The 27,358-nt window shown below is 33.5% G+C and overlaps 3 protein-coding genes across 5 annotated transcripts; all 3 read left to right on the forward strand.

Moving 5' to 3' along the window:
- The first annotated feature begins 1,551 nt into the window (after positions 1-1,551).
- On the forward strand, positions 1,552-7,159 carry LOC114391460 (transmembrane and coiled-coil domain-containing protein 4-like). Its single transcript, XM_028352472.1, has 11 exons — positions 1,552-1,591; positions 3,685-3,734; positions 3,847-3,935; positions 4,175-4,245; positions 4,341-4,476; positions 5,401-5,460; positions 5,545-5,627; positions 5,853-5,929; positions 6,019-6,089; positions 6,588-6,648; positions 6,788-7,159. The coding sequence occupies exons 1-11, from the start codon at positions 1,552-1,554 to the stop codon at positions 6,824-6,826; spliced, it is 777 nt and encodes a 258-aa protein (XP_028208273.1). The 3' UTR covers positions 6,827-7,159.
- A 3,737-nt stretch (positions 7,160-10,896) lies between these two features.
- On the forward strand, positions 10,897-16,608 carry LOC114393634 (protein FMP32, mitochondrial-like). Of its 3 annotated transcripts, XM_028355003.1 has the most exons (9): positions 10,897-11,058; positions 11,243-11,450; positions 11,535-11,582; positions 11,732-11,863; positions 11,997-12,056; positions 15,259-15,335; positions 15,440-15,496; positions 15,598-15,688; positions 16,010-16,608. In XM_028355003.1, the coding sequence occupies exons 2-9, from the start codon at positions 11,310-11,312 to the stop codon at positions 16,127-16,129; spliced, it is 726 nt and encodes a 241-aa protein (XP_028210804.1). In that variant the 5' UTR covers positions 10,897-11,058; positions 11,243-11,309; the 3' UTR covers positions 16,130-16,608. The 3 variants fall into 3 exon arrangements, with proteins under 3 accessions (XP_028210804.1, XP_028210801.1, XP_028210803.1); XM_028355000.1 differs by having other exon boundaries at positions 10,899-11,058; positions 11,243-11,582; XM_028355002.1 differs by having other exon boundaries at positions 10,900-11,058; positions 11,243-11,582; positions 15,598-15,664.
- Positions 16,609-23,021: 6,413 nt separating this feature from the next.
- Positions 23,022-23,453, forward strand: LOC114391461 (probable E3 ubiquitin-protein ligase RHA1A). Its single transcript, XM_028352473.1, has one exon. The coding sequence runs from the start codon at positions 23,022-23,024 to the stop codon at positions 23,451-23,453; it is 432 nt and encodes a 143-aa protein (XP_028208274.1).
- Positions 23,454-27,358: the final 3,905 nt, after the last annotated feature.

Consider the following 27,358-nt stretch of genomic DNA (forward strand, 5'->3'; position numbering starts at 1 on the left):
TGGATCAACTATTATAGTCGTATGGGCTTTGGCCGAAACGTTCTATGGGCTTCTAGCATCCATTAACTTTGTGGGTTGAGGCTAATGGACCTCATATACCTTAACTAACATATCCACTCGGTTGCCTTGCCTTCTTCAGATTTGAGACAGACCTCGCCTGCGAATATGTTCGGGCGTCGCAGGTTTCTTTCCTTTCCTATGGTCATCGGAGCAGTCATGTGAGTTTTCCTTTTCTCTTCCCCCTATAGAACCCAATTTTGCTCTTGAAATACATGCTCTAATTTAATTACTGTTATATATAATTAATTGATTCATCTTGTTAACTATGTGCCGCGATGATTTTTATTTTATCTATCATATATTATATTTGCTCTTTCTTCAAATTTGGGATTACTAAAACTTATAAGCAAAATGTTTTGTTGGGATATTAGCATGTAACCCAATCAAATTAAAATCTGTTTGAAGATTTTGAATTAGATTGGTCTTAGTTATGTAGCAAGACTTTTGTATGGCTATGCAGCATTGGTGTTGTTTCTGGGAAGGCAATATTTGGACCCCCACTTGATGAGTATTGGAAAAAGAAGCAACAGGAAGAGGCAGCTGCTGCTTCTAAGGAGAATGACTCTACCTCAACTTAGTTCACAACACAATCATCATATTTTTTCTCTTTTTCTTTGGACTTTTTAGACGAGAATTGAAAGACCACATTTGAATTTAATCTTGGACGGGTCACTGCACTAGCTTTTGCTAGCAATGGTTTTTGAAGCAGAGTGAAGTCTTTACTGTTCTAGTATAGGGGGTTAGTTTTGGTTCTCTTCCCCTGTCTTTTAAATCGAGCTAGATTTGTAGAAAATTCACTGTACAACCGATTTGTTGCCTACAATTTACAAGCATTAACATTATTGCACTTGCCATCAATCTAAAATTTTGTTATAATTCAGTAAAACAGATTGTTCCTTGACCTGCATGTACAAATTTTGTAACTTGAATTAGTAACCGGATTTATCTATCTATACACTGATTCCTTGGATTCAATAAAATTCATACAAGGAATTCCAATTTTTGCTGTTGTGTTTCTTGTTTATCTGTCTATTCCGTGGTGCCTATTACGATACTACGTACTAGGAAATCTAGGCGTAAGTAATCTACCTTGATAGTAAGTTATGTCATGAAGCATAGGTTTTATGTACTAAGACTAAAATATAACTCTACCTAAGCAATGAGCATGTACACTTGCTCAATAGAAATGATGGAATCAACAATACACCGAAATATCGTGTTTATAACAATGCTTCACAAACAATTCGGTTCAAGGTTGGGTTCCACTGATTACACTCTCAAACAAATGATACGGTTGGAAATGCTTAAATTACATCGATTTTAATCTATATATATGAACCAGGTATGTAATTTGATCCCTGTGACCTCTATACTGGCAAACATTTGTTAGTTTTTGTTAGAAATATCAATGGGAGAGATTCGAACCTGTGACCTCTCTCTCTCCCCTCTCCATTCTCCCTTCACCCTTAAGCCCCTTGATACTGTTGGATAATGAATGCTGGCTTTTCTACTAATTTGTTCTGGAAAACAGGTATGCTGATCTAATGATTGGTACCATATTGAAACTGAAGCATTTGGGATTGAAGATGAGATAACAACAGAGTCTTGTCCTCCTGAATGAGGAAGGTTGTGTTAGGCCCTCTCTACTCATTGTAAAACTTGTTAATATACCAAAATGATTAAAGATTAGACTTAAGCGAATTCAAAAATTGAATTAATAAAAAACTGAGTCCTGAGCAATTGATCCTTGCATTATATACAAGTTTCTTTCAAGAAAGAAACTAATGGTATTGACTGGTATTAACTAATATATCTAACTAACACAACTAACAGTTAGGGCCCCTTTTCAATGGAGGGTTAAGACAAAAAAATAACAGTAAACGGAAAGTCTGCTTAAGCTCTAAAGATTCAATATATGTATGCAGGAAGGTTAATATTTATGGCTACTTAAATTTTTTGATACAATGAAAATTGCATAACTTAACTAGGCTAAGTTATATGGTATAATTCTTAAAGTATATAACAGTAAGGGGAAACAAATACTATGTAAGATATCTAAGAGTTCATTGATTGAATACTTACATTGACAGAGAGATGGGTGTATGATACGAAATATTAGGCCTGTAGGAAGGAGAAAGAGAAGAAGGGGGACTGAGAATACAAAATAGTGAAAATAACCAAGCAAAGAGATTAAAGGGAAGTAACACACATAACTGTAACCTTTGATGTTGAGTGGGATTGAGAGGTCCTCTTGTATCATGAGAGGACCATTATAATCCTATTTTTAATAGTGAATATATTTTGCTGGATTAGGTCTTGTAGTTTTTCCTTATTTACACTGAGGGTTTTTTACCATAAAATTTTGAGTGTTATTTTTCTACTCATTTTATTTTATTTTCATTTAGTATCTATTTGAGTTCACATAAATAGCAGACAATTTGTTATGTTAATTCCGAACACTTTCTTCAATAGACAAAGGAGAAGTTCAACACTATTCGAACTTGTCAACACTTGATAGGATATGTTGACAAGAGTCTCCTCAGCACCATTACAAACAGAAACCAACATGCATGCTACTCGAGTTTCATGTTTTGGGCTAATTAAGATTAACTAACCCCGAAAAGAATTCATCAAACGTATTTATGTCCATGATCTTATCAAGATAAATAGCAACGACTATGCTCGTAAACAATTGGCTGGAATTCCCAATCCGCTCTGTACAAAGCAAACCCAACACCAGCTAGTCGAAGATCCACTTCTTCCAATTGCAGCTCCTTCAGTGGAAATTAGCAATTATGATCTTTGTTGTTCTAGACTGAACAAAGAAACTTAGGTCCACATGATCCACTAGGGCAAACCCATACAAATAGAAGACATAATTGGACCACACTTCCATTTTGATTTCTTTTTCATCGCCATATACTACAACGAAAAAACTTATTTTATACAACGTAGACGCATTTCCATTTTGATTTTTCACAATTATTTTGCTACTTATTGGCATGGAGAATGGTGGGGGTATAGGATTTCCTGTGGAAATGAAAGTTATTTTATATAATAATTACCATTCTCCCATATCATTCTCTCACATATTTTTACTTTTATTTTTTAATTAATAAATTTTAATTTTTTTTTAAATTTACTAGTGTCAAACAAAAATGTTCAGGGAATAATATTTCTAAGAATGTGATCTCCGGAAATAAATTTTCATACCTGCCACTAGTGCACGCCTCCATCGTCTTCCTGCCACCAACCGTCATCGTCATGTTGCGGCCACCCAACTGTTGCTTGCTGTTGTTTGATGTTTTTTTTTAAGAGAGTGATGTTCGTTGTTGATAAGTTAAAGGTTACAAGAAAGTTTGTGTTTACTTTAGGAAGTAACAGTTTACTAAGTGGAGGAGTGATGCAGGCCCATTAATATCTGATATCCTGATTTGTGACGACATACATTTGATTTCTTCACAGTACATGCTGGTTCTTATCTGTTATTGTGATAAAAGTTGCATCTGTTGGACAATTGCCTTCTTGATCTTGCAGTTATTTCTACTTTTTTTTTTATATCAGTTATTTTCCTTTTTTAAATGATGAAATTTTTTGTGTATCTCTTTGTTCTACTTCTGCCAGCTGCTGGAGCTGGATTTACTGGAAGCAAAATGGCTAGGAGAGAGTTAGGGGTGTTGATGAGTTTGAATTCAAGGCTATAGGAGAAAACCATAACCAAGGCGTAGGTTTTGATACCTTTCACATCCCTGTTTTCTTGTGACATTGCTTGCTTGCAGAGACTAGGTAGGGGTTGAGATCTTAGCCTCTAGATTTGTCTTTGAAAAGGAAGATTTTATAAGGCCATGGGAAGGACAGAATTACAACTTGGAGAGGTACAATAGTGAATATTTTCCTTAAATAATGAGTGTCATTGGTCAAGGAAGGAGGTTTCACTTTCACCTTGGAATTTTTGATGTTGATGCAATATGTTGATAGAAAATTACATTGAAATCAGCTTTATTTTAGTTCATTTTATCTTGACTTTAGAAACTGTGATGTTATTATTCATATGATTGATGGTAATGATCCCTGCCCAAAAAATGACCTTTCATTTGGTCTTGCCAAAAGTTAGGTATGCACTGCAGTGGGAGTCTAAGAATCTGATTGCTGTGAGCACTGCAATTCAAGATTGGCTTACTTCAAGTAATTGGTTTAGGTTTTAGGGTGCTTATAAAACCAAGTTATTAGTTTATTATTAGTGCTGTGAATGACGTTAGTATTGCTGTGACTTGCATCAGGACTTGCGATGGAGCTGATGAAACGAGGGGCAATGATGACTGTTTTGAGCTCACTCTTAACTGCTTTGGCTTGGCAAGCTGCGTTACTTGCAGCAACTGACTTTATAAACAGTAAATGGACAATAGCTATTAACAGGTGTATTATATCTCCTTATTCTGTCTAGAATAGAACATTTGCTTGGTAGTGGGGAAGAAGCTTCTGCTTGCTTTTGTTACTTAATATCATGTATGCACTTCAAGGTGTTAAATGGTTAGAATATCAGTAATTAGGATTCTTATAGTGTAGGATTCATACTATGTTGAGAGTGTTATTGGGATAAGCTTGTACTAGTTGCACTACTATAGTGCTTGATCCTAGAATGTTATTATAAATAGGTGTATTAGGTGAATTTTTAAAACAACACATCAGACATATAATATCAGTGTTCAAATTTTCAGTACAAGGTTCAAATATTTTTGCTGAACTGTAGAATTAGTGAATTACTCTGACTTGAATTATTAGTCTGGGTATTTAACAACTGCATGGGACTAATTTGAATTAATTTCATTTTCTGAGGGAATTCTCTTGTCATAAAACTAATCTACTTTAGTATCTTAGATTGTTATTTTTTTTATACAGAAAATCTAAGTTGTCCATGAATTTAATGGATGGATATCCAAATCGATCCCATCTATATTGATCATATTATTATTATTATTATTAGATTAGAATTCGCCTCACTTTTCACCACTAAGAATCCTAAAATTTATTATTTGAAGATTGCATTGTTTTTTTTTATCATGTTTTGATTATGTTTTAATTTGGTAATTGTAAAAGTTATTTCTAAGAGTATTGATTTAATTGATCATTGATATTCAAGTTTATTAATATACAAAGCTGCAAGCTGATGTCAAGGTGGTTTGGATTTGGCATTCCAAGGAGTATTATTTTTTTCTTTTTCTTATTGATAAAAAGGGTTGTTAATGTGATAGCTTCACCATCTCCATGAAAAATTTGTTATGAGCAGTTTTCTTTCTTTGTTTACTCTTATCTACTTGCTGAGTTAATCTTGATTTTCAGATCAAACAAAGCTGGTAAGTTGCTTGCTGAAGTATTGTTAAGAGGATACCAGGGAAATAGGTATTTGACTAATTCCAGAGTTTCTTTTACTCTGGCTCCTAGAAAATTGTAGATGATGTATTATTGTTGGTCTCTGAATTTCAGGCCTGAGACACTCATAGGTTACTCACTTGGGGCAAGAGTTATTTTCAAGTGTCTACAGTATTTGGCTAAAACTGAAAACGGTGGTAGGTATTTCCAGTTTCCTCTTTTTTTCCTTTGTTTGTCCTTGATGTGTTTAGATTATTTGACTCCATATTAAATCTTATCCTTTTTTGTTTTTCTGCTCTTTTATGTTTTTAACTGTAGTGATGGATGCATTAATTTAATGTCCTTGCATACTCTTTCCATGTTTATCCGTTGAGTGAGGTTACCATATTACTTTTAATGTCTGCCCTGCTTATTATTGACAGCTGAACTAGTAGAAAAAGTTGTGCTTCTTGGAGCACCCATCCCAATCAAGGATGAGAACGGGGAAGCAGCTAGAAAGGTTAGCGGAGGATTTAATTTTTCTCCTGATAGAATTTCCTCATCTTTTTAATGAAAATGAATCTTTTCGAACATCCTGGCATTCTGTAGATGGTAGCAGGAAGATTTGTTAATGCTTATTCAAGGAATGACTGGATGCTTGGAGTTGCCTTCCGGGCCAGGTATATGAAAACATAATGGTAAAATTTCTGCAGAGTTGTAGATACTTAAAGTTTGCTCGCACTACCATAGCCTTAGGATCGATTAATGCTTGCAAAAGGTTGATAAAAGAAACGAATAACATGAAATTATATGCAAGTTTTTGTATGTACACTACATAATCTTTCGTGGGTTGTCATCAATTTTTAACATTAAACCGTTTTCGTGTGTGGTAGTTGCCATTTGTCTCACCTAACACAAAATTACTATATGATTATGTGGGGTTTGCCCTGTTCTTTTGTTGGAGAGAAAGCGGGTGACAGGGATATATAAGGTGTTTACAGTCATATCATACAGAATTTTCCTACTTATTATACGTATGTTTAGGTAACTTTTGTAGAGTTGTGTTATCATTTGGGATTTTCTTAATAAAATGTAAAATGATTCAATTTTAAAGTATTGTTTTTAATAGACAGAAAGTAAAAATTATTATTTATCATTATATTTTTTACAATTTTGAGCCGTCTACTCACTAAAGGATTAGCTGGAATCCAACCTGTCGATATTCCCGGGATCCAAAATGTAAGATGTTTCTTCATCCTCTTTGCCAATGTATAACACTATTTTTCCAAGTCGCAATCTTATTTTCAATGATATCATTCATAAATTATGAATATTAATGTTTAATAAAATGGGTGTTTGTTTTTGCATTGCATTGAAGGCCATTCGTCTAATCCGTGGGCCACACAAAAGATCTTAGACCAGCTTCAATTGGATACATACTATCCTGTATATAACAACATTTCTTGCACACAGTGAACCTTTTATGGAGCCGCTCTGTTTCTCTGTTTACATTTCTTCTGCTTTAAAGTTTGACCGTATTCTGATATTATGTATGAAATATATTGTTATAAAAATAATGTAAAAAATATATATGTTGTACTACAACAGACATGAGTCTAGTTAAATTTAGAGCAGTGCTATTTGTCACGATAGAAAACAGCATGAATGTATAAAGTGATGATGTGTACCAATATTTGTTTTTCTTAAATAAGATTTAACGAAAAACAAACTTTGGGCATTTTTATGAAAACTGTTTTGAACTTGTAATTGTTAGCATTTTTCTTAAATTATGTGTTTAGAAGTGCATTTGTAAAATTGATTTTAAATAAAATTTATATGGTTAATATTGATTTTCAAGTAAAGAGAATATTGCTTGAATAAATCTTTTCTGAACATTTGGTGGAAGCCAGTATGGGTTGGATTATTGGCTCCCACCATCAAATTAACTTGAATGATATCTGGTGCCTTGAAACCTCCATTGTTGAGGCCCTTCATCTACAAGAGGAGGTCTGGAAGAGCCTTATTGCCTCTGTTTATGATTTTAGACAAAGGAACTCTTGGAATATTCCTTCTATGCTTACTTTCCGAATTCTTAATCTGCTCTCTGAAATTCAAAAAGTTCCTATAACTCCCAATCTTGTTTCGGACATTACTATATGGGGTCCTGCTGAGAATGGAATTCTTTCCTTGAAAGAAGCTTACAATTTTTATAGAGTTCCAATAGAATCCGTCTGTGGGCTACCCTCATATGGTCCCAAGTGGTTTTTCCTGGGGTGCATATGGGTAGGGGTTTGGCTAAATTATTATTAAATCCATCAAAATTTTACAGATGGCTTGGATGGGCATTGCTACGTACCGGACGAAATTGTTGGTACACCAATAATTTCGTGATTTTCTCATTTTATCCTTCCATAATGAGATACTAATAAGTTAATCCATAAGCTTTATACAGAGGTGTGACTTTCAGGTTATTAGTACGGCGTTTTAACCAACTGAATTAATAATCCAATTATGTTATAAAATAAATAATTTTGTTATATATAACACTAAAAATTTCAATGTATATTTAATGCACATGTAAATTTAAATAATAAATTTTGTGATAATTAATTTTGATATAACTCATACGAATTATTTAATCTATATATTTTTTATAAATAAAAAAATATTTACTATTAAAAAAAATTAATTTATTAAAAATAAAAAAATACTTATGGATCACATAATTCGTATGAATTTAAATCGTACGGATTAAACTCATATGAATTACGTGATCCGTAAGTGTTTTTTTTTAATAAATTATTTTTTTAATAGTTAAATTTTGTATTTATAAAAAAATATACAAATTAAATAATTCATATTAGTTAAATCAAAATTAATTATCACAAAATTTATTATTTAAATTTACATGTGCATTAAATATACATTAAAATTTTTTAATATTATATATAACAACATTATTTATTTTATAACATAATTGGACTATTAACTTAGTTAGTTAGAGTGTTGTGTTAATAACCTAAAATTCACAAATTCCATTAATTTTAAATTAATTCGTAAAACATATTTTTGAAAAAAAATTAAAGAAAGAACACTTACGAATTTAGCTTCATACGGATCAGCTAATCCGTAAGTCTCATATGGATCCCTTTTACGGAAGGGTAAAATGGGAAAATCATGAAATTATTGGGTGTATCAGCAATTTCATTGGTGCACATAGCAATGTTTGATTCGGATTTGTGTAATTTTTTTTATAGACCCAAATTAATTCGACACAACCTAATTCGATTATAAACAAATTGAATTGAGTTGGGTTAATTTGGTCTAAATATTTCTTTAAATGTTTTTTTATTTTCTAAAAAAATAATTTTGTTTAGAACAATAATTTATTTGTCTAAAATTTTGTAAATATATAATGATTAAATACACTCAAAAGAGACTAAATTATGAAAATATTTGACTAATATAATTAATGATTTCAATACTAGTACCATATTTTTATGTTTGAAATAAAATACGATATTAGCATGTGAAAACAAACAAAATCAAGATAAAGATAAAAATAATAACTTAAAAAAATATAAGTGGTTTAATTTAGTAATTTAATAAATTATGTGAGTTAAAAATTATTAATATATTTTATATATATAACAAATTAAATTGTATGAGATATGAGTTGGATCAGGTTGGGTTGAGTTAAAAAAATAAAATCCATTATCCAATCCATTTATGTTCAAATTGAATTCAACCAAACACTCTAGAAATCCGACTATAATAGGGTCGATTTGTATGACAGGTGGACATGTGAACACCCCTAGTTTTGGCTTCAATCTTGCTTTGGCGTTTGCTTTATAACTGGCTATCAACTGATGAAAACCTTAAGCATAGAGGTAGTCACCTTGTTTCTGTTTGCAGCCTCTGAGGTAGAAATGAAGAATCTTCATATCAGCTTTTCCTTACGTGCTCTTTTGCCACCAACATATGGAATTGGCTCCAATCCATGTTGCTGAGATGTTCCTTAAATTTGCAATTTGTTGAAAACAACTTGTGGGTGATAAAGAAATTACAAGGATCCCAGCTGAAGGACGTAGTCACCGCAGCTGTTATTCATTTCTTTTATCTGATTTGCTAGAAACCAGAAGTGGTTTAAGCAAATCATTATTTCGTTTCACTTTGCTGTTGGCCTCATCATCTCAGCCTTTGCACTGACGACTAGCTGCTTCAAGAAGGGTAATATGGCTAACTCCATGAAACACTCTTGTTGCTGAGTTATTCGTTGCTATATTAGAGCCATTGAAAGGGCTCACCAAAGGGATTGGCATAACCTTTGGTTGGAAATAGACTCTCAATTGGTAATTGACGCTTTCAACGATCCTTTGATTGTCCCTTGGAGCCTTCCTGGACGATGGAGAAACTAATAATTAACTCTTTGTAAAGATATGATTTTTGTTTTTTCTCACTTGTATAGGGAAGGAAATACTTACCCCGACAAGTGTGCCAATTTTGTGGGAACATCACAGATTTCTTTTGTTAGGAGAGATTTTGTTAGAAATAGGAATCTGCTGCCTTGTTTTAGGATCCTCTGATTCCCCATGGTGGTTTTGGTATAGTCTTCTCATGTGTTTTGTTATGTTGTTTTCTCTCTTTTATTTATATATACTGGTTTGATACTCCTGTCTAGGGTCTCTTCTATTCCTTTACCTACTCTCCTATCTACAAATCAATTTTTTTTAAATGCTTCAATGTTTTATATTGAAAGCAAATTTGTTATAGAATTTAGTGTAATTTTTTTTAACTCTAGCATACTTTTTATCGATTCTATTTTTATCAATTCTAGTCACACCGAGATTTTGAGACAGTCAATTTTGCATAACAGTAATTAAATTTTTTGTAAGGTCAAATTTGCAATGAATATAATTTTTTCACCATGATTTCAAACACACTTTAAATTCATTAAAAATGTAGCGAATATTTTTGTATTGTTTTTTATATATAACAAAGGTGAAATATTTTACTGATAAATTAAAATTAATTAACATATATAATTGATTGAATAGATTTCAAAGCATGCATAAGGCAAAAGATTAAGAAAGAAAATCATGCAATTGTGTTCATTTTATTCTTGATGCATGCATAAATAACCACAATATTATTACAAAATTAAGTGTTAATCAGTATTGATTGAATATAATACTTATTACAAATTAAGGATGATTTTTTTAGATCAATAAATTAAAATGAGAAATATTTAATATAAAATTAAAAGAGAACTTAAAAAGTATCCACAATATTATTTTAAGTATTTTAATAAAAATATTTCAATTTTAACTTCGTTCTTGTAACACTCTTTTGTATTTGTCAAGATTTGATTGAAAAGCAGAAAATGTATTTTAAAATCATTGGATTGTATATTTTTTTGGCATTCTAATAAAAACATTTTCCTTTTCATTTTTTATTTTTCCTATAATTAATATAATTTCAGTGCATTTTTGCTTGCACCGTCTCTTTTCTTTCCCCTTTGTTAGGAACAACACCACGCCACCACCTTTGTTTACGAACTCGTCAGACTTGATGACTCATCACAACGTCACCACCACCGCCTAACGACGTAGAGCACCTTCTCTCTCCTCCAATTGGCCATTGCTTAAGGTACAACCGTCCATTTTCATACTTCCCCATGCCAATCAATTTTTTCCTTTTTCTCTTTTCAATTTCCCCATTTTCATTCCCATCATTCCTTTTTGTTTACGCTGAAACAAAAACAAACTTCTGCGCTCTCTTCGTGCGGATATAATAATAAATCGTCGGTTGTCGTTGTTTGTTCGATTTGTAGTTGACTTGCTGCGAAGGTTGCTTTGATCATTCGAAGCGCCTGAGGGTTTTGTTCTTGGAATCCGAAAATGGCCGCAGTTCGGAGGCGGGTGTGGCAGTTATCTTCAATTCCAGGTTTCGGGGCTTCGAAATTGGAAGTGTCGTCGTCGTTCCAAAGAGCAATTCTCGATCCATTTCCTGTTTCGGGGACCAGACACTTTTCCCAAGTGGTGAAATCCAACGGCAAACACTCGTTCCAAAGAGCAATTCTTGATTCATTTCCTGTTTCGGGGACCAGACACTTTTCCCAAGTGGTGAAATCCAACGGCAAACACCTGTTCCTCGTTGACACCTTGGCCCTTGTAATTATAATAATGATAATAATTTACATACATGTTCCTTTCCTATTTGTTACTTATTTGCTTTGACTCTTATTTGTTTGGATTTTGCTTTTATTTGCAATTCTGAAGAAGGGTGAGTGATTTGTTTGTTTGATTTTTGGTGTGTATAGGTTAGGAGACTGGAAGGCGAAGGAGTGCCCTCAAAGCAAGCCGAGGCGATAACCGCTGCCATAACTGAGGTTTTGAATGACAGTCTCGAAAATGTGTCTCAGTCGTTGGTATCAAATGGTGAGATGCAGAAAGTAAGACCCTTTTAGTGCCAAATACAATCTTTGTTTTGTGGTTCTGGTTCTGTGGATTTAAAATCCGCCTTCACGTTTTTGCCCCTAATATTTTGTACTAATGTGAGCTGCTATGGCCAATTTTCTCGTTAAGATTGAAATGATGCAAGAATCCAACCTGTCTAAGTTTAAAGCGGAGGTGCAGAGCTCACAGGTATTCCGTAGTCATGTGGATGTTATGTTATGTGTCGAGTTTGAGGTTTATGATTTTGGTGCATGTGGATGTCATAGGGCTTGGTACTGGTAGTGAACATGCTAGGGCTGAATGAAAGATTTGTGTGTTGCTTATAATCAGTGCAGGCAGTAGGCATTCTATTTTACTGTCATAAATATGGCTTCCATGAATTACAGTCATTTAGGATGAAAAGTATCTTTTACATTTGCTTATTGACAGAATGTTTTAGTGAATTGTGCATCCTGCTTTTCCATTTTTAGGTGAATGAAATGTGCCCGTTGTTGTCTTTGTTCTAATGCAGCAATAGAAGATGCTAATAACATTGTTTGATCATGTTCTATGAAACTGAAAGTAATTAGAATGAAGACGCAAGTTTAAGCTGATCAGTGTTGTTTCTTCATGTTGAATGTCTTTGTTCTAAATCTAATGCGGCAATAGAAGATGCTAATGGCGTTGTTTGATCATGTTCTCTGAAACTGAAAGTAATTAGAATGAAGACATAAGTTTAAGCTGATCACATGTTTCTTCACTGTTTTTCTCCATATCTTTTGAGGCTGGCATTTCTCTTTCTTTTCTTTTCTTCCCCTTCTTTCTACACAATGCATCTCTTGTAGATGATCTTCTCTGTTGTCTCTAGCATCCATACCATAATGTACTTTGGTGTGACCATGATGAATTATTCAGTGTCGGATTTCTTGAAACAATTCAATTATGAGATTTAGTAGAAACTCATGATCTGATAACTCTTCAACTTTTGTTGTCACATTTCATAATTATGTTATATTTATTTTAGTTGTTAACTTTGTGCTGCATAAGATAGTCAATGACATGTTCAAACCTCTGAGGAAGCTTGTAACATATGATGTTTGTAAAACCAGATAGCGTGGAGAAGGAAAAGGAAGAAAACAATCACAAATTTTAATTTAGAGGCAGAAATAATTGCAATATACTAATTTTCTACGGTGGTTAATTAAAATGGTTATATCTGATGTTTAAACGTTTGTTTATTGAACTGCATTTGGTTGAAATAATTTCGAAGATCTTTAAATTAAATGGGCTCTATGTTATCTTGAAATTATCATGTATTTCTAGTGATGGTAGGATGAAAGTTTGGCAAACTTGAGATTCTACTTAAATTGGTTGAGCTTCTGTATACTCAACTAGTAAATAGATAACAGTTTACTTAATATGAATAAAAATAATATTGAAAAACCTATTAATGACATATATGCATAGCATAATACTCTGAACACATTCACCATTTCAACTCCATAATAAAGCAAAGTACCGAACCACAATAATGTTGATAGTACATCAAACTATTTAATGATCACATCATACATAAGTTCACGAAAATATAAGTTTCTAAAGTGAAAATATTTGAAAAAAGAGCTAATTTCTTGAAATCATTTGAGCCCTTGTAAAATGGTACATTTATGTTTGCTTCAAAACCAATGCATGAGTAGCATAGAACACTGTAACTATGGGGTCATTATGGGGAAAAATTATATTTGATGTACTGTGTAATGTTGTGTGTCGCTATAGACCACACCTCATGCTATTTATAATATGGTAAAGGGAATCAATATTGATTACAAGATCAATCAATTAGTGATTAATAGGAAGTAGGATATTCTAATATTAAATACGATATCAGTAATAATAGACATAATCTCACGTAATCTCATACTCCTTCTCAAGCTGGAGCATATGTGTGATATGAACCAAGCTTGTTACAAATGTGGTAAACCCGAACAGCGACAATGAAGACCAATGTGACGCTCACCGGAGATGCGTCACCCGTCGTGTGCATGAACTTCACGCACTAGGGCCCTGTGTGGGGTCGCTTGCGGCTGTGTTTTGAGTTGGTTGCGCACATGGACGTCGTGGTGGTCTTCGGCAATGATGATAGGCACGATTCACCCATGAAAAAGCAGAAAGGTCCATTGGGGACACCTTGAGGCAGAGGAAGAGAAGACTAGTGTGACGGTCTTCGGGATGGGCGACAGTGGTCAAAGTTAAGGGTCAACGAAAAGGCGTTGGGAGTCTGCCAAACAAGGACAGAGCAGCTGTGCGGTACTATTCACCCCGAAGAAGGGCTGCACGGAAAAGGAAAACAAAGGAGAACCGCCAAATCAACATGAAATGACCCCTAACTTTTGGGGTAGGTGTCGGTCGGACGTGCTGGTAAAACTTTTGGCGTTGATACTGTTTGGTGAGCCTAGGATATCCGCGTGAGGGCGCGCCTGGTGTCCGATGGTGGTGCCATCGATGACATTGGGTGGATTGTTTGTGGGTGCTCCTGATGGTGGGTTTGTCGGCCAGAGAGGTCACTTGAGCTCTGACGGTGGCCGGTGGCAGTGCCTGGAAAGTGACTGGCGATGGGAAACTCATTGACTCGATACTTCACTTAAAGAGTTTATGCAAGTTTACATGAGTTTATCCAAAAATGTTTTCTCTACTTAGAATCGTAAACTCTTAAGAGTCCACAAGTTCAATTAAGAGTTTGACAACAATGGTAGGATGTCTTGGGGAAACAATTGCAATCCTCAAGGTTTCTCTTGTTTAATAATGGGGAAGCATAAGATTAATTTAGAAACTGAATGGTTTGCGAAAATATTCTCTTTTTCATTTTTTGATTTCACTTTTAATTATAAAAATGCTTCCTTGTTTTAACTTTATTTCTTGTTTACAAAATATTTGTATAGGAAACAATGAAAACATTGTTTTCAAATGGAAATGTGGGATTTTTGTGATTACAAGTGAAAACAGAAAACCTTATTGGTCCCTAGTTTTTCCCCCAAATGGAAAGGTCCAACTCCTGCACCTACACCTTAAATATACTTGTTAATACGTAATAGATATGTGGAGAATGTCTTTTGCATGTCCCTCAACATTTGCTTAGGAGTTAGGTGAGTAATTCAAATGATTGGGTAGTAATTCATGGGGTGCCAAATACATACATAGTATGTACGATTCTTTCTGTTGCAATTATGTTGAGACATTTATGCTGAGAGGATATCAATTTTACATTAGGAACTGCTTTGTTTTTATTTCTTGGTCTTAATTTCACTTGCTCTTTATCCTTGTAATTTTATTTACCTCAATTTGTTATGTTGATATTGATGAGGTTGGTTTTGTTTGCGTGATGCTGTAATATGCTGAAAAACTTGTAATTCAGGGACACCATTTTTCTCTCTTACAACATGAGACTGAGAAGCTTAGGAATGATATAGAGAAGATGCGTAGTGAGCTGAGGTATGCTTTATCAGTTTCAACAATTGGCCTTGATCAACTACTATAGATGTATTCATTTGTTCTGTTGCGATTTTTATGGTGCAATCACATGTTTTGTGATGCAGGCATGAGATAGATAAAGTCACTGCTGGGCAGCGATTAGATTTGAACCTTGAAAGGGGGTAAGAGTTAAGAATTAATATGCGGATTGTCAATGATTATAGAACTTTTGTTAGACTCTCTTTTTTTATCTGTTCCTGCTGATAAGTCACTACAAATGCAGGAGAATAAGGGAGGAATTGTCTAATCAGAATGCTGAAACTAACAACCTGACAAACAAACTTGATAGAGTAAGCAATTATGGATCTGTCTGGGTAAGCTCATCCAAAAGCGGAGAAGAAAACAAGAAAAAAAAAATAAAATGAGTTTCTTCGTAAGCTCATAAGCTAATTTGTAGAATTCTCGATGTTTTAGAGATACTATATGTGAGAACTTCTACAAATTAGCTTATGCATAATTGAATTTTAGCTCATGTACAAACTTATTTCATTTTTTACTTATTATTTTTTTCCCTTGAAGTGCTTCTGGATAAGTTTATGAAACAAGCCTTATGTGACATTTAGAAGTTGTTATTTCATCCCATGGAAACTTGGCTATTTGCATTTTAAACACCCTTTGCTATAATTCATATTCAGGAGATCCATTCTTTAAGAGCACAACTGGAAGCAGCCAAATATGATGTCATAAAATACTGCATAGGAACACTTGTTTCGATCTCTGCTGTTGGTCTTGCTGTTTTACGCATATTGATGTAAATGGACTGTATTCCAATTAACATCCACAAAGAGGAGGTGGAAAAGAATAAGGGTAACTCCGTAGCTGCATTGAAGATTTATCTTCTGTCAGAGAAACAAGTGCAACTTTTTATTTTGGTCCATACCAGTGGAGCTGAAAGGAACTAGCTCCAATCAGGCATGAATTGGGCCTATTTTTTAAGCCCCATTCTATATTCTTTTGTTAATTTATTTGCCATGCCCTTTGGGATATTTGTGCAATTTGTGCGTGGCTGTATGGTATGAATACAATACAAGCACCTTGGATTATAATGCCTCGACCCTTCTACCAAAGTGGAAGGATCAAAATGCTTATTGGCTCCAAGTCTATGCGAATTAGGTTCCTTTATTCGCTTCAAATTCACGATGTTGTACAATCGATTTATAGGCATAGTAATACATAATATTATAACCAATGAAGAATAAAGAGAATATATTCTCATATATTGGTTAATTGCTCATACCTGTCCATAGAATTGACTGTAACCAGGGTTTTTAAAACTACTGAACCGATCAAAATATTAAAGGTTCATGACAACCTCTAGCCTGTGTCCTGTGTCCCTTTAAATGTGTTTTCTCCCTCACTTTTCCTTTATGTTCCTTTTTATTCCCACTCTTTTCTCCTACTTTTTCTCCATTGTTTGCTGCAAGCACAATCATCGGAGCCATTGGAACAACCATTGCGGTGACATGAAACCAAAGACAATCACCTGCTTTGGAGGGTGAGACGTCACTTTCATTATTGTGTGCAATCTCATATGTGAAGATGAGTTTGTAAGAGATAATTTTTATTACTGTGTGCAACCTCATGTGGGAAGATGAGTTATAAATCTGCAAACAATAGAAAATATGGCTGTTGGCGAGAATAGCAATGCGACAGATGGAGTTTGCCTTTGAATGCGAACACAGAAGTCGAGGGTTGGTGGCGATGAAGATTCCTTCCTTTCACCTTCGTTGTGTATTGTGTTTTTTTTTGTTCCCGATTTGGGTTTTTCATTACTTCATTAGGTTTTGTAATTTTTGGATCTTCACTTTCATTCACTTCTTGATTGCCTTTTTTTTTTTACATTTGTTTCTTTGATTACCCTTCTTGATTCTTGAATTGATTTTGTTTGAAATTCTTGGTCTCATTCATTCACTTTGAATCTTGATTTCATTCCTCTAAATGCCATAATAAGTGTTTTGGTTTTTCAATACTTACTTTTGTGTTTGTTGGTCGAACTTGATGAAGGGTTCATTGTCAACAAAGATGGAGATGATGGAGTCTGAGGCAACATCAGTAGAGAACGAGAAGAGAAGAATTAGAGGGTAAATAAAAAGAGAAAAAAAGGAGAAGGAATCACAACCATTCAATTATAAAAAAAAATCGGATGACTGGCGTTTAGGAATTCATGCTTGAAACAAGTTTCAACTATTAATTAAGTAATACATAAGATAATATTAAATAAATATAATATCAAAACTTTATAATACCAAACTAAAGTAAAACATTTTATAGGTCCTTAACATTCAATATATAAAAAAGTCTAAATTAAATATACCTTAATACAAAGGTTTAAATTAATAAAATACAATAATGTCCATTAACTAGAAAGTTCTATCTAGAATATAAAAGAGAAAATGAAAATTAATACTATATAAAAGTATAAGAAATCAAGATATAATTAATAATAAATTAATATAAAATAAAAAAATTATAAGTTTTATAAGAAATAATTAATAAGAATTGATAAAATAATTTTTACATATTTGTAATCCTTATATTTTAAAAATTGTAAATTATCAAGATTTTTTTTATTTGTATAAAAATATTTAGATTATATTTTTTTAAAAAAATGTATATTTTAAAAATAACAGTTCAAATCGATTTTTGGTATTAGTTTTCACTAATTTTGGACTAAGTTCTCACCGTTTTAAAATGATTTAATTTTTTGGAGTCAACCGTAATTCAATTCAATTTTAAAGACTACGACGGTAACCTTCACTTGATTTAATTAACTTATAATTTTTCTTATTTATTTATTTATAAATCTAAAATAATGATACTAAAATATTTATAATAATTCATGTTCAATTACCTAATAAATCCCTAGATATCTTATACTTTTTCTATATGTAGTTACAATCACATTTTTATTATAAATTATAATAATCAAACTTCGTAATATTTACCACCACCTATATTGCTCAATCAACTAATAAACTCTTTGGTATCTTATACTTTTCGTACGTAGTTGCAATCACATTTTTATTATAAATCTATAATAATCAAACTTAGATTTCATGATATTTACAACAACTAACATATTAACATATTGGTCAATCAACTAATAAATCTTTTGGTATCTTATAATTTTCCTATGTAGTTAACATCGCATTTTTACCTTCTATTTGATGCCCACTAAAAAATTAGTTTCTAATATTCAATTACAATTTATTAAACTGTTGAGTTGATATTAAAAAATCCCGAGGGGATACATCATATGAATATCATGAGCGTATTTGAATTTTAAAGACAAAAAAAATATTTAAATGAAAGTGAATATGAAAAAGAGTGGGAAGAGTGAAGGCTTAAGAAAATTAATAGTCTTAAATGTCTATATAAATAGAAGCATTAGAATGCCTAGAATATAAATATTAAAATGAGATTCTAGATATTTTTTTTATTACTTTAGGATATGCTTGATGAAATTAGTTTATAAATAAGTTGAAAATTTATTAGTTAGGCAAAAACTTATAAGCTAAAAAATAATATCTAAAAACCTAAAAGTTTATAAACTAGTTCGTCGAATTGAAAGTATTTAATAAGATTAATTAATAAGTGTAAAATAATATAAAAGGATATATTTTGGGCATTTTATATTCTCTTCTGACTTTTTGGTTTTAAAAACTGTTATTAAAACCAATTTCACACTATTGCTAAAAAGTATTTTGAAAACCAAAAATCAAAGATAGTTGAGACTTGAGAGATGCTTTCTATTTTTTTTTCATCTAGCTGAATCTTTCCCTCAATTCCACATTATATTTTGTCTTGCAGCACTTTTCACCCGTTATCCGAGCTAACTTGTATAGTTGTATTTTGAAAACTAAAAATATTTCAGACCATGATATATATGTGGTTTCGAACGTAACTTTCCCCGGATGTTTAGAGTATTTTTAATAGAAATTTTTTAAGTAGGTTTTTTAAGTTATTTTTTATAATTTTTACGGTATTTTTTGTAGTTTCCAGTATCATGTTATTTTAAGAATTCATACATAATTTTGTTTCAATGATAAAAAATTTTAAAAAACTTTAAGAAACTCACACTTTATATTTTTTTTATTTTCAGTTAATTATGATTTAATTATAGTGTTATTATATCTTAGATAAATATTATTTTTTAATACTAATCAATATTATTTTTTAAATTTTTTTTTCTATCACGTAAATTTACTTTAATAGAAAAAATTTATAAAATTTAATTTCTTCACTTAAAGAAATTTTTTAAGAAACTACTTGGAGATGCTCTTTTATGTTGTGACATTTTCATCAATAACAACAAATGGACTTCTCCTAATGTCATAGGTTGTCTCACTATGTAAAATTGATCCCCCAAGGTCCTTGGAAGACTTGATTACGATAACATTGAAAACTCCAATTGACATGAGCAATAATTATACTTTTTGAGAACTCCATACAAAAGGTAAAGTAGATAATCAAAGTTGCATTCATGGGCCCAGATGCTTTCCCGTAAAAGGTCGGCATATATTATTTTTTATCTATAAAAATTATGAACAAATAAAAAATTATAATAATTCATGTATTTTATTTAATTAATTGAAATAATTATTTTTATAATAGGAAAACGACTTTAATTTCTAAAATTAATGAATATTATTCATATGATTAAAAATAAGTTAAATTTAATCAGATTTAATTTATCTTAACTATAATCACGAAGTCACTTCAAAATTTAACTCAAGTTTAATATAAATATATTTTTTTGACTCAATCTCAATTCAATTCAAACTTGTAAATAACTAAATTTGATTAAAATTATAAATGTTTTATTTTTATTTATTTCATAAAAAATAATATGAAATTAATTAAAAAAATTGGTTCATAAGTTAATCTACTAAAATTATACATAACTCAAGTTTAACTCATTTAATTTGTGAATCAAATTTAGAGAATCAATTATTGAGTTCAATCTTGAACTATATTTGACTTGGTTCAATTCATTACTAATCTTAATTATTGATATTAGTGCTAATTACAGGACACTTTCATGTTATCCATAAGTTTTCTCCGATTTCTCTCCAACCTCCAAAGCAATGAACATATGAAAGACATGATTTAAATCTGTTGCAATCCAAATCAAACTACAAGGGGAAAAAACGAAGAGTGTTGAAAGACAAGTATGAGATGAAGTCTTACATCAGGTAAGAATGAGAATATTAGACACCATATAATTAAGGATAAGACTTGTAAGTCTGAGCCGTAAGGTTTTGGATTAAGGTGTAGTATCAAGTTCACTTATGTGATTGTTCATGGACATAGAAATTCCTTATATTGAAAGTCTTCCTGCAGGGATGAGTTTATGCATAGGAATAAGAAGATTGAACACTATATAAGTGAGATGTGGTATCAAACTCATGGTTGCTCATGGTCCATTGTAGGGGTGCCAAAATGAGCCCAAACTTGGTGAGCCAACCTGACTCCCCAAGGGTCCGGACCGGGTTGGGCAAAAAAAAAAAAAAATACAAGTTTTATAGTATTGAGAGAAAACAAACCCAACTCACTTAACTCACAAATTGGGTGGATTTGAACCGGGTTGTCCTATGAAACCCACCTAAGTAATAACTAATAAATTAATAATAGATTGTGTATTTTGTCTTGACAATTTGGTATTTAATGTTGTTAAACTATGATTAAGACTAACGTTTGGATTTAAGACTTTTGAAAGGTATTTTATGTATTTGAGAATTGAGATATTTGATTTGAATGACTATTTTCATGATTATATTAGATGCTTAAATGGTTATTTAAAACATTTGTATATTATTTGTATTTTTATTTAAATCATTTGAATGTCTGTTTGAAAAAATGTCACTTAAAAAAATAGAAAAAAATGTTTTTAATTTTTTAAAATTTTATTTTGGGATTTTTTTATTATAAAAATTTTGTGAGTTAACCACCAACCCATGGTAGGCTGGGCCATATTGACATTTTTGTGGTTCATTTAAAAGTAAACTGGACTGATTCGATCCATTTAAATCTTAACCTGTGATGGGTCAACCATGTGGGCCAACTAACCCATTTTGACACCTCTAGTCCATTGGTATAAATTTCTCTGTTATTTACCTCCATCATATTATTCACAGTAGGGACCTTTACTCAATGAAGAATAAATAAAAAGAAATAGGAATAGCCATTACTCAATGAAGAATAAATATAAAAAAAATAGGAACATCCAAAAAAGATATCAGTGTCACACAGTATTACAAATTAGCATATTGGGTATCCCAGTTTATGGAATCTTGCCAAACTATGTAAAAAAATGGCTTTTCTTTTTGTTGGAATCCTATGTAGTATTAATTTGAGTTTTAACTTCAATTTTCTTTTAGTTCGAATGCTCTGCTCAACAATGATTTACTTTTCCTTTTTGGGCAACGTAGAATTTTGTTCTCTTTCCGTTTTCCTTTCACACTTTGTCTTATTTGTTTGCATGCCATATATACTTTGGAATTTGGATACTCTACATGAAAAATTATCTAAGTATGGTCACTAAACTTTAATTAGTTTAATATATCATCATGGAAAATAAGTAGAGAACATAGAATTGGCATGTGTAGATAGGGGGTATAAGCTAGCTAGATTCATTGCAATGGTGTTAGAGACCTTACTCTCAATGAGCTTAGCTTATTCTAAGTATAAAAAATGACCTCAAAGGGTGGTCCTATCCTAGCATCTTCGTTAGAGGTGATCAAACTAAAATTGTTTTTTTTTCTTAAAGAAAAAAAAAGTGCTTTTGTTTGTGCGAAGTTTGCCACAAAATTAAGACACTACTATAAAAATGGTTTTTTACGACATTGATTTTACATTAGTCGATGAATAACCAACTTAGAAAGAATACACGATGGTATTTTCGTAAATAAATGCAAAAGTTTTACGACAGTTTTATGAAATCCGCCTTAGAAAACTGTTATTGTAGGACATTTTTATAAAACTGCCTTAGAAGACTATCATTCTAAGAATGTTTTGTAAAAACCGATCTAGAATATTTTCCATTATTTTTAAAATTCCATTTCTCTCTCCACTCGTCCTCTAACTCTTAGACTTCCCCTCTCCCTCTTTACTCCCCCTTTAGGTTTCCCCTTTCACTCTAACGCGACTCCTCTCTCCTCCAATGCTTCACGCTCCACCGCATAAACCCTAATAACCCCCTCCTCACTCCCCTTCCCCCGATCCCCTCCCTCGCCATCGACTCCGCCTACGCCGTCCTCGGCTACACCATCTACGTCCTCGGCGGCTCCATCCACGACGTCCCCTCCCCCAACGTCTGGCTCCTCGACTGCCACTTCAACCGTTGGCTCCAGGGTTCCTCCATGCACGTTGGCCGTGAATTTGCCACCGCGGAAGTCCTCCACGGTAAGATCTATGTCCTCGGCAGCTGCGTCGCTGACACCTGGTCCCACTCCGCCAACTGGGTAGAGGTCCTCGATCCCGCCACTAGCCAATGGGAGAGGGTTTCATGCCACTGGTCTGACGGAGGTCCATGAGAAGTGGATGCACGCCAGCGCCATCGTCGGGGAGCGGATCTACACCCATTATTGGTATTTCCACACCTCCCAAGTTCCCATCTATTTAACACCTCCATCTATGGAATTGGTGATGGCCAATGTGTTTCTACAGGTGCTATCGGTATTGGGGTTCATCATGAGACTTATCACAATCCTCTTGTGCTACATGGGCTTTCAGGATTTCTTTGAATCCAACATTACAAGGCCGAAGAGGGCGGTGTCGGTGGTGCTGATGAGGGAAATCCTGCCGGTGGTGAAGTTCTCAGAGATGGAGATGGCGGTGGAGGCAGTAGAGAGTTGCGCAGTGTGCCTGTATGAGTTTGAGGGAGAGGACGAGATCAGATGGTTGACGAACTACCGCCACATATTCCACAAAAGGTGTCTGGACCATTGGATGGGGTACGATATGAGAATGTGCACCCTATGTCGAACACCCTCCATACCCCACCATATGCAAGCTGCCTTCAATGATAAACTTTGGGCTGCTTCAGGGATCCCTGACTTCTATTACTATCATCACTAGATTAGCCTCTACACACAACTCATTTTCTTTTTTTCTTTTCCCTCGCAATTATAGGAAAAAGAAAAAAATCCTAGATCTTCTGTTAAGGTTGTTGAGTATGTGTTCGTGTAAATATTATACGAATTTTCAAACAAAATGCAATGCGGACAATTGTGCTTATATATTTAGATTCTTAATTCCAACTAGCTAGTTGCGTGCAGATTTTCTTTCTAGTAGTGTTAAAATCTTATCTGACTATTTTAATTTTTTTTTATCAGTTTTAGTGTTGTAGTACTCTCTTCTTTACTCATTTTTGTTCCTTTTCTTTTTCTCTTAACTGGGTGCTCAGATTTGCTATCATTTGTTGATATAAATAATGTTGAAGGGGGATAACAATGTAGCAGAAGAAACTTGATTTGGATTGTGAAGACGTGTTTGATTGGTTGGAAGGCAAATTGAGTGATAGGAAGAAGGTATAGCTGTGTGCTGCGTAGAGGTAGCCTATGAAAACTGTACCGACACTGGTAGTGGTAGCTTCCTTTTTCAGTTTTATCTCCATGGAAGTAAGAGAAAGCTTAGCATTTTGCAACTCCAAGAAAATAATTTTATTCTTTCTTTTTTGTTTCTTGAAGGTTGACCTTGATCCTGCAAACTATGAATGTTTCTTGGACATCAAATTAACTCGTGACAATAATATCACTACTAGAAAAATATATCAGGTGAGTTTATTGCCTTTTGATGTTTTCTTTTTGTTTTTGTCCAGGTGTGCCTTATGTTTATTATTGTTTTATTGTTATGGATGTTTATAGTTTGTTATTGAGAAGGACAGAAGAGGATAAGAGAAGTTGGATTAAAGTACCTCGCATAAGCGAAGTTTATGAAAAGGGGGTTGAAGATTTTTTGCAATTTGCTAAATGAAATGCACCTGCTTTAGCTGCAAAATATTTTTGCCCATGTGTTAAATGTGTGAATGGGAGACATCAGTCGTTGAATGACATTAGATCACATCTTATATGTGACGGGTTTAGTCTGAGTTACACAAATTGGATATGGCATGGTGAATTGCCACACGTTCCAACAACCTCTCAACCTGACCCGATTAATGTACAAACCGAAGATCAGATGGAAGACATGATATGTGATCTTGGCCAATAGGGTTTTCAGGATGCTCATGTGCATTATTATGAAAATTTAGAAACAGATTCGAAGAAGCCATTGTATGTGGGGTGCACAACCTTCACTCGGTTATTAGTTGTGCTAGGTTTGGTGAACTTAAAGGCCATATTTGGGTGGAGTGACCAAAGCTTCACTAAGTTGCTTGTGTTATTGAAGAATATGCTTCCTGAAGATAACATTTTACCGAAGAGTCACTACGAGGCAAAGAAGATATTATGTCTCGTCGGTATGGAGTACCAAAAAATCCATGCATGTGCTAATGAATGTATTCTATACAAAAATGAGTTTGTGGAAATGCGTAACTGCTCGACATGTGGGGTATCATGCTACAAAGTCAATGACATGGAATGCAGTGATGGTGCATCCACAAGCAACAGTCGTCCAACAAAGGTTTGTTGGTATTTGCCAATAATACCAAGGTTTAAGAGATGTTTTGCTAGCGCATATGATGCAAAAAATTTAAGGTGGCATGCAGATGGAAGAATAATGGATGGGTTGCTCTGACATCCCGCTGATTCTCCATAATGAAAGACAATTGATCGATTGTATCCACAATTTGGACAGGATCCAAGAAACCTAAGGCTTGGTCATGCTTCAGATGGAATGAATCCTTTTGTTAACTTGACCACCAATCATAGTTATGGACGGTTTTGTTAATAATTTACAACCTTCCTCCTTCGTTGTGCATGAAGTGAAAATACCTAATGTTTTCTATGATGATAGCGGGTCCAAAACAGTCAGGAAATGATATTGATGTTTATCTGAGTCCGTTGATTGAAGACTTGAGAAAACTGTGGGTAGACAGGGTTGATGTTTATGATGCATATGTTCAAGACACCTTCAGGTTACATGCAATGATATTTTGCACCGTTAATGACTTTCCGACTTATGGGAATTTAAGCGGATATAGTGTCAAAGGACACCACACATGTCCTATTTGTGAAAAAAAATACTTGTTGCATTCAACTAACACATGGGAAGAAGACAATATATACAAGGCACAAAATATTTTTGAGACCTAATCACCCATATCGGCGACTAAAGAAAGCATTTAATGGAGATAATGAGATTGAAACTGTGCCTCAACCATTAGGTGGACATGATGTTTATGACTGGGTGAAAGACATTGTAACTATGTTTAGTAAGACACAAAAAAAGGATGCGTCTACGAAGAACATTTGGAAGAAAAGGTACATATTCTTTGATGTCCCTTATTGGTGCGATCTAGATGTTTGACATTGTCTGGACGTTATGCATGTGGAGAAAAATGTGTGTGATAGTTTGATTGGAACCCTTCTTAACATTAAGGGTAAGCCAAAGTATGGTTTGAAATATCGTCAAGATTTGGTTCTCATGGGTATACGACATTAGCTACATCCAGTTTCACAAGGTGATCGAACGTATTTGCCCCCAGCATGTCACACAATGTCAATGCCAGAGAAAAAAAGTTTTTGTCATTGTCTAAAAATGTGAAAGGTTCACAAGGATACTCTTCAAATATCAAGAGCCTTGTGTCAATTAAGGATTTGAAATTGGTTGGTCTTAAATCTCATGATTGTCACGTATTAATACAACAACTTTTGTCAGGGGCCGCTCGTGGGATCTTGCCTGAAAAAGTTAGGGTTGCCATCACTCGCTTGTGTTTTTCTTTAATGTTATTTGTAGCAAGATTATTGACCCACAAAAATTGGATAATTTGGAGAATGAAACTTTGATTATCTTATGTGAATTGGAGATGTATTCCCCCCCCCCTTATTTTTTGACATCATGATTCACTTAATTGTTCATCTAGTTCGTGAGATTCGGTTGTGTGGGCCTGTTTATTTACACTAGATGTATCCGGTTGAGCGCTACATGAAGGTATTGAAAGGATATACAAAGAATCAATATTGACTAGAAGCAAGCATTGTTGAAAGATACGTTGCTGAAGAAGCAATTGAATTTTGCTCAGAGTATATAAATAATGCATCACCAGTCAGGGTTCCTCAAAGTCGTCATGACTCCACGACTTAAGGTAGGGGTACACGAGGATTTAATGTTGTAACGATGGATCGGCAACAACTATCACATGCTCATTTATATGTACTAAACAACACAGCAGAGGTCATCCAGGACATAGATTGTCACAAAAAACATGTCTTAGATACGCACCCAAAAATTAACAAGATGAGGTTGTTGCAAGAACACAATAGAACTTTCATTAACTAGTTTAGACACACAATCTTTGTTGATGATAGTGTTTCGAAGACACTAAGATTGTTAATTGTTGGTTTAAATCTAAATGTTCCCACCTGGCAAAGATATGATATCAATGGCTATTCTTTCTACACAAAGTCTCAAGATGCAAAAAGTACCATGTAGAACAGTGGGGTTAGTGTTGACGATCAGTCAGATTACTTTTGTAGTGTTTCTGATAATAATCTGATTCACGCGTTCATGCCTTACTATGGAGTCATTGAAGATATCTGGGAGCTTGATTACGGTGAATTTAGAGTGCATGTGTTCAAGTGTCAATGGGTTAATGGAAATACCGGAGTACGCCAAGACAAACTGGGATTTACTTTAGTAGACCTGCACAAGGGTGGTTACAATACGACCCATTCATCATGGCAGTGCAAGCTAGACAAATGTTTTATGTCGAAGATCTGTGCGACTCGAGATAGTCAGTGGTTCTACAGGGGAGAAAAATTTCTATCAGTAACCATATTGGTGGTTCATCAATTGATGTGAGCGAGATGCCATGTTTTTAT

The sequence above is a fragment of the Glycine soja genome, chromosome 17 (assembly GCF_004193775.1).
Source record: "Glycine soja cultivar W05 chromosome 17, ASM419377v2, whole genome shotgun sequence".
NCBI classification, from domain to species: domain Eukaryota; kingdom Viridiplantae; phylum Streptophyta; class Magnoliopsida; order Fabales; family Fabaceae; genus Glycine; species Glycine soja.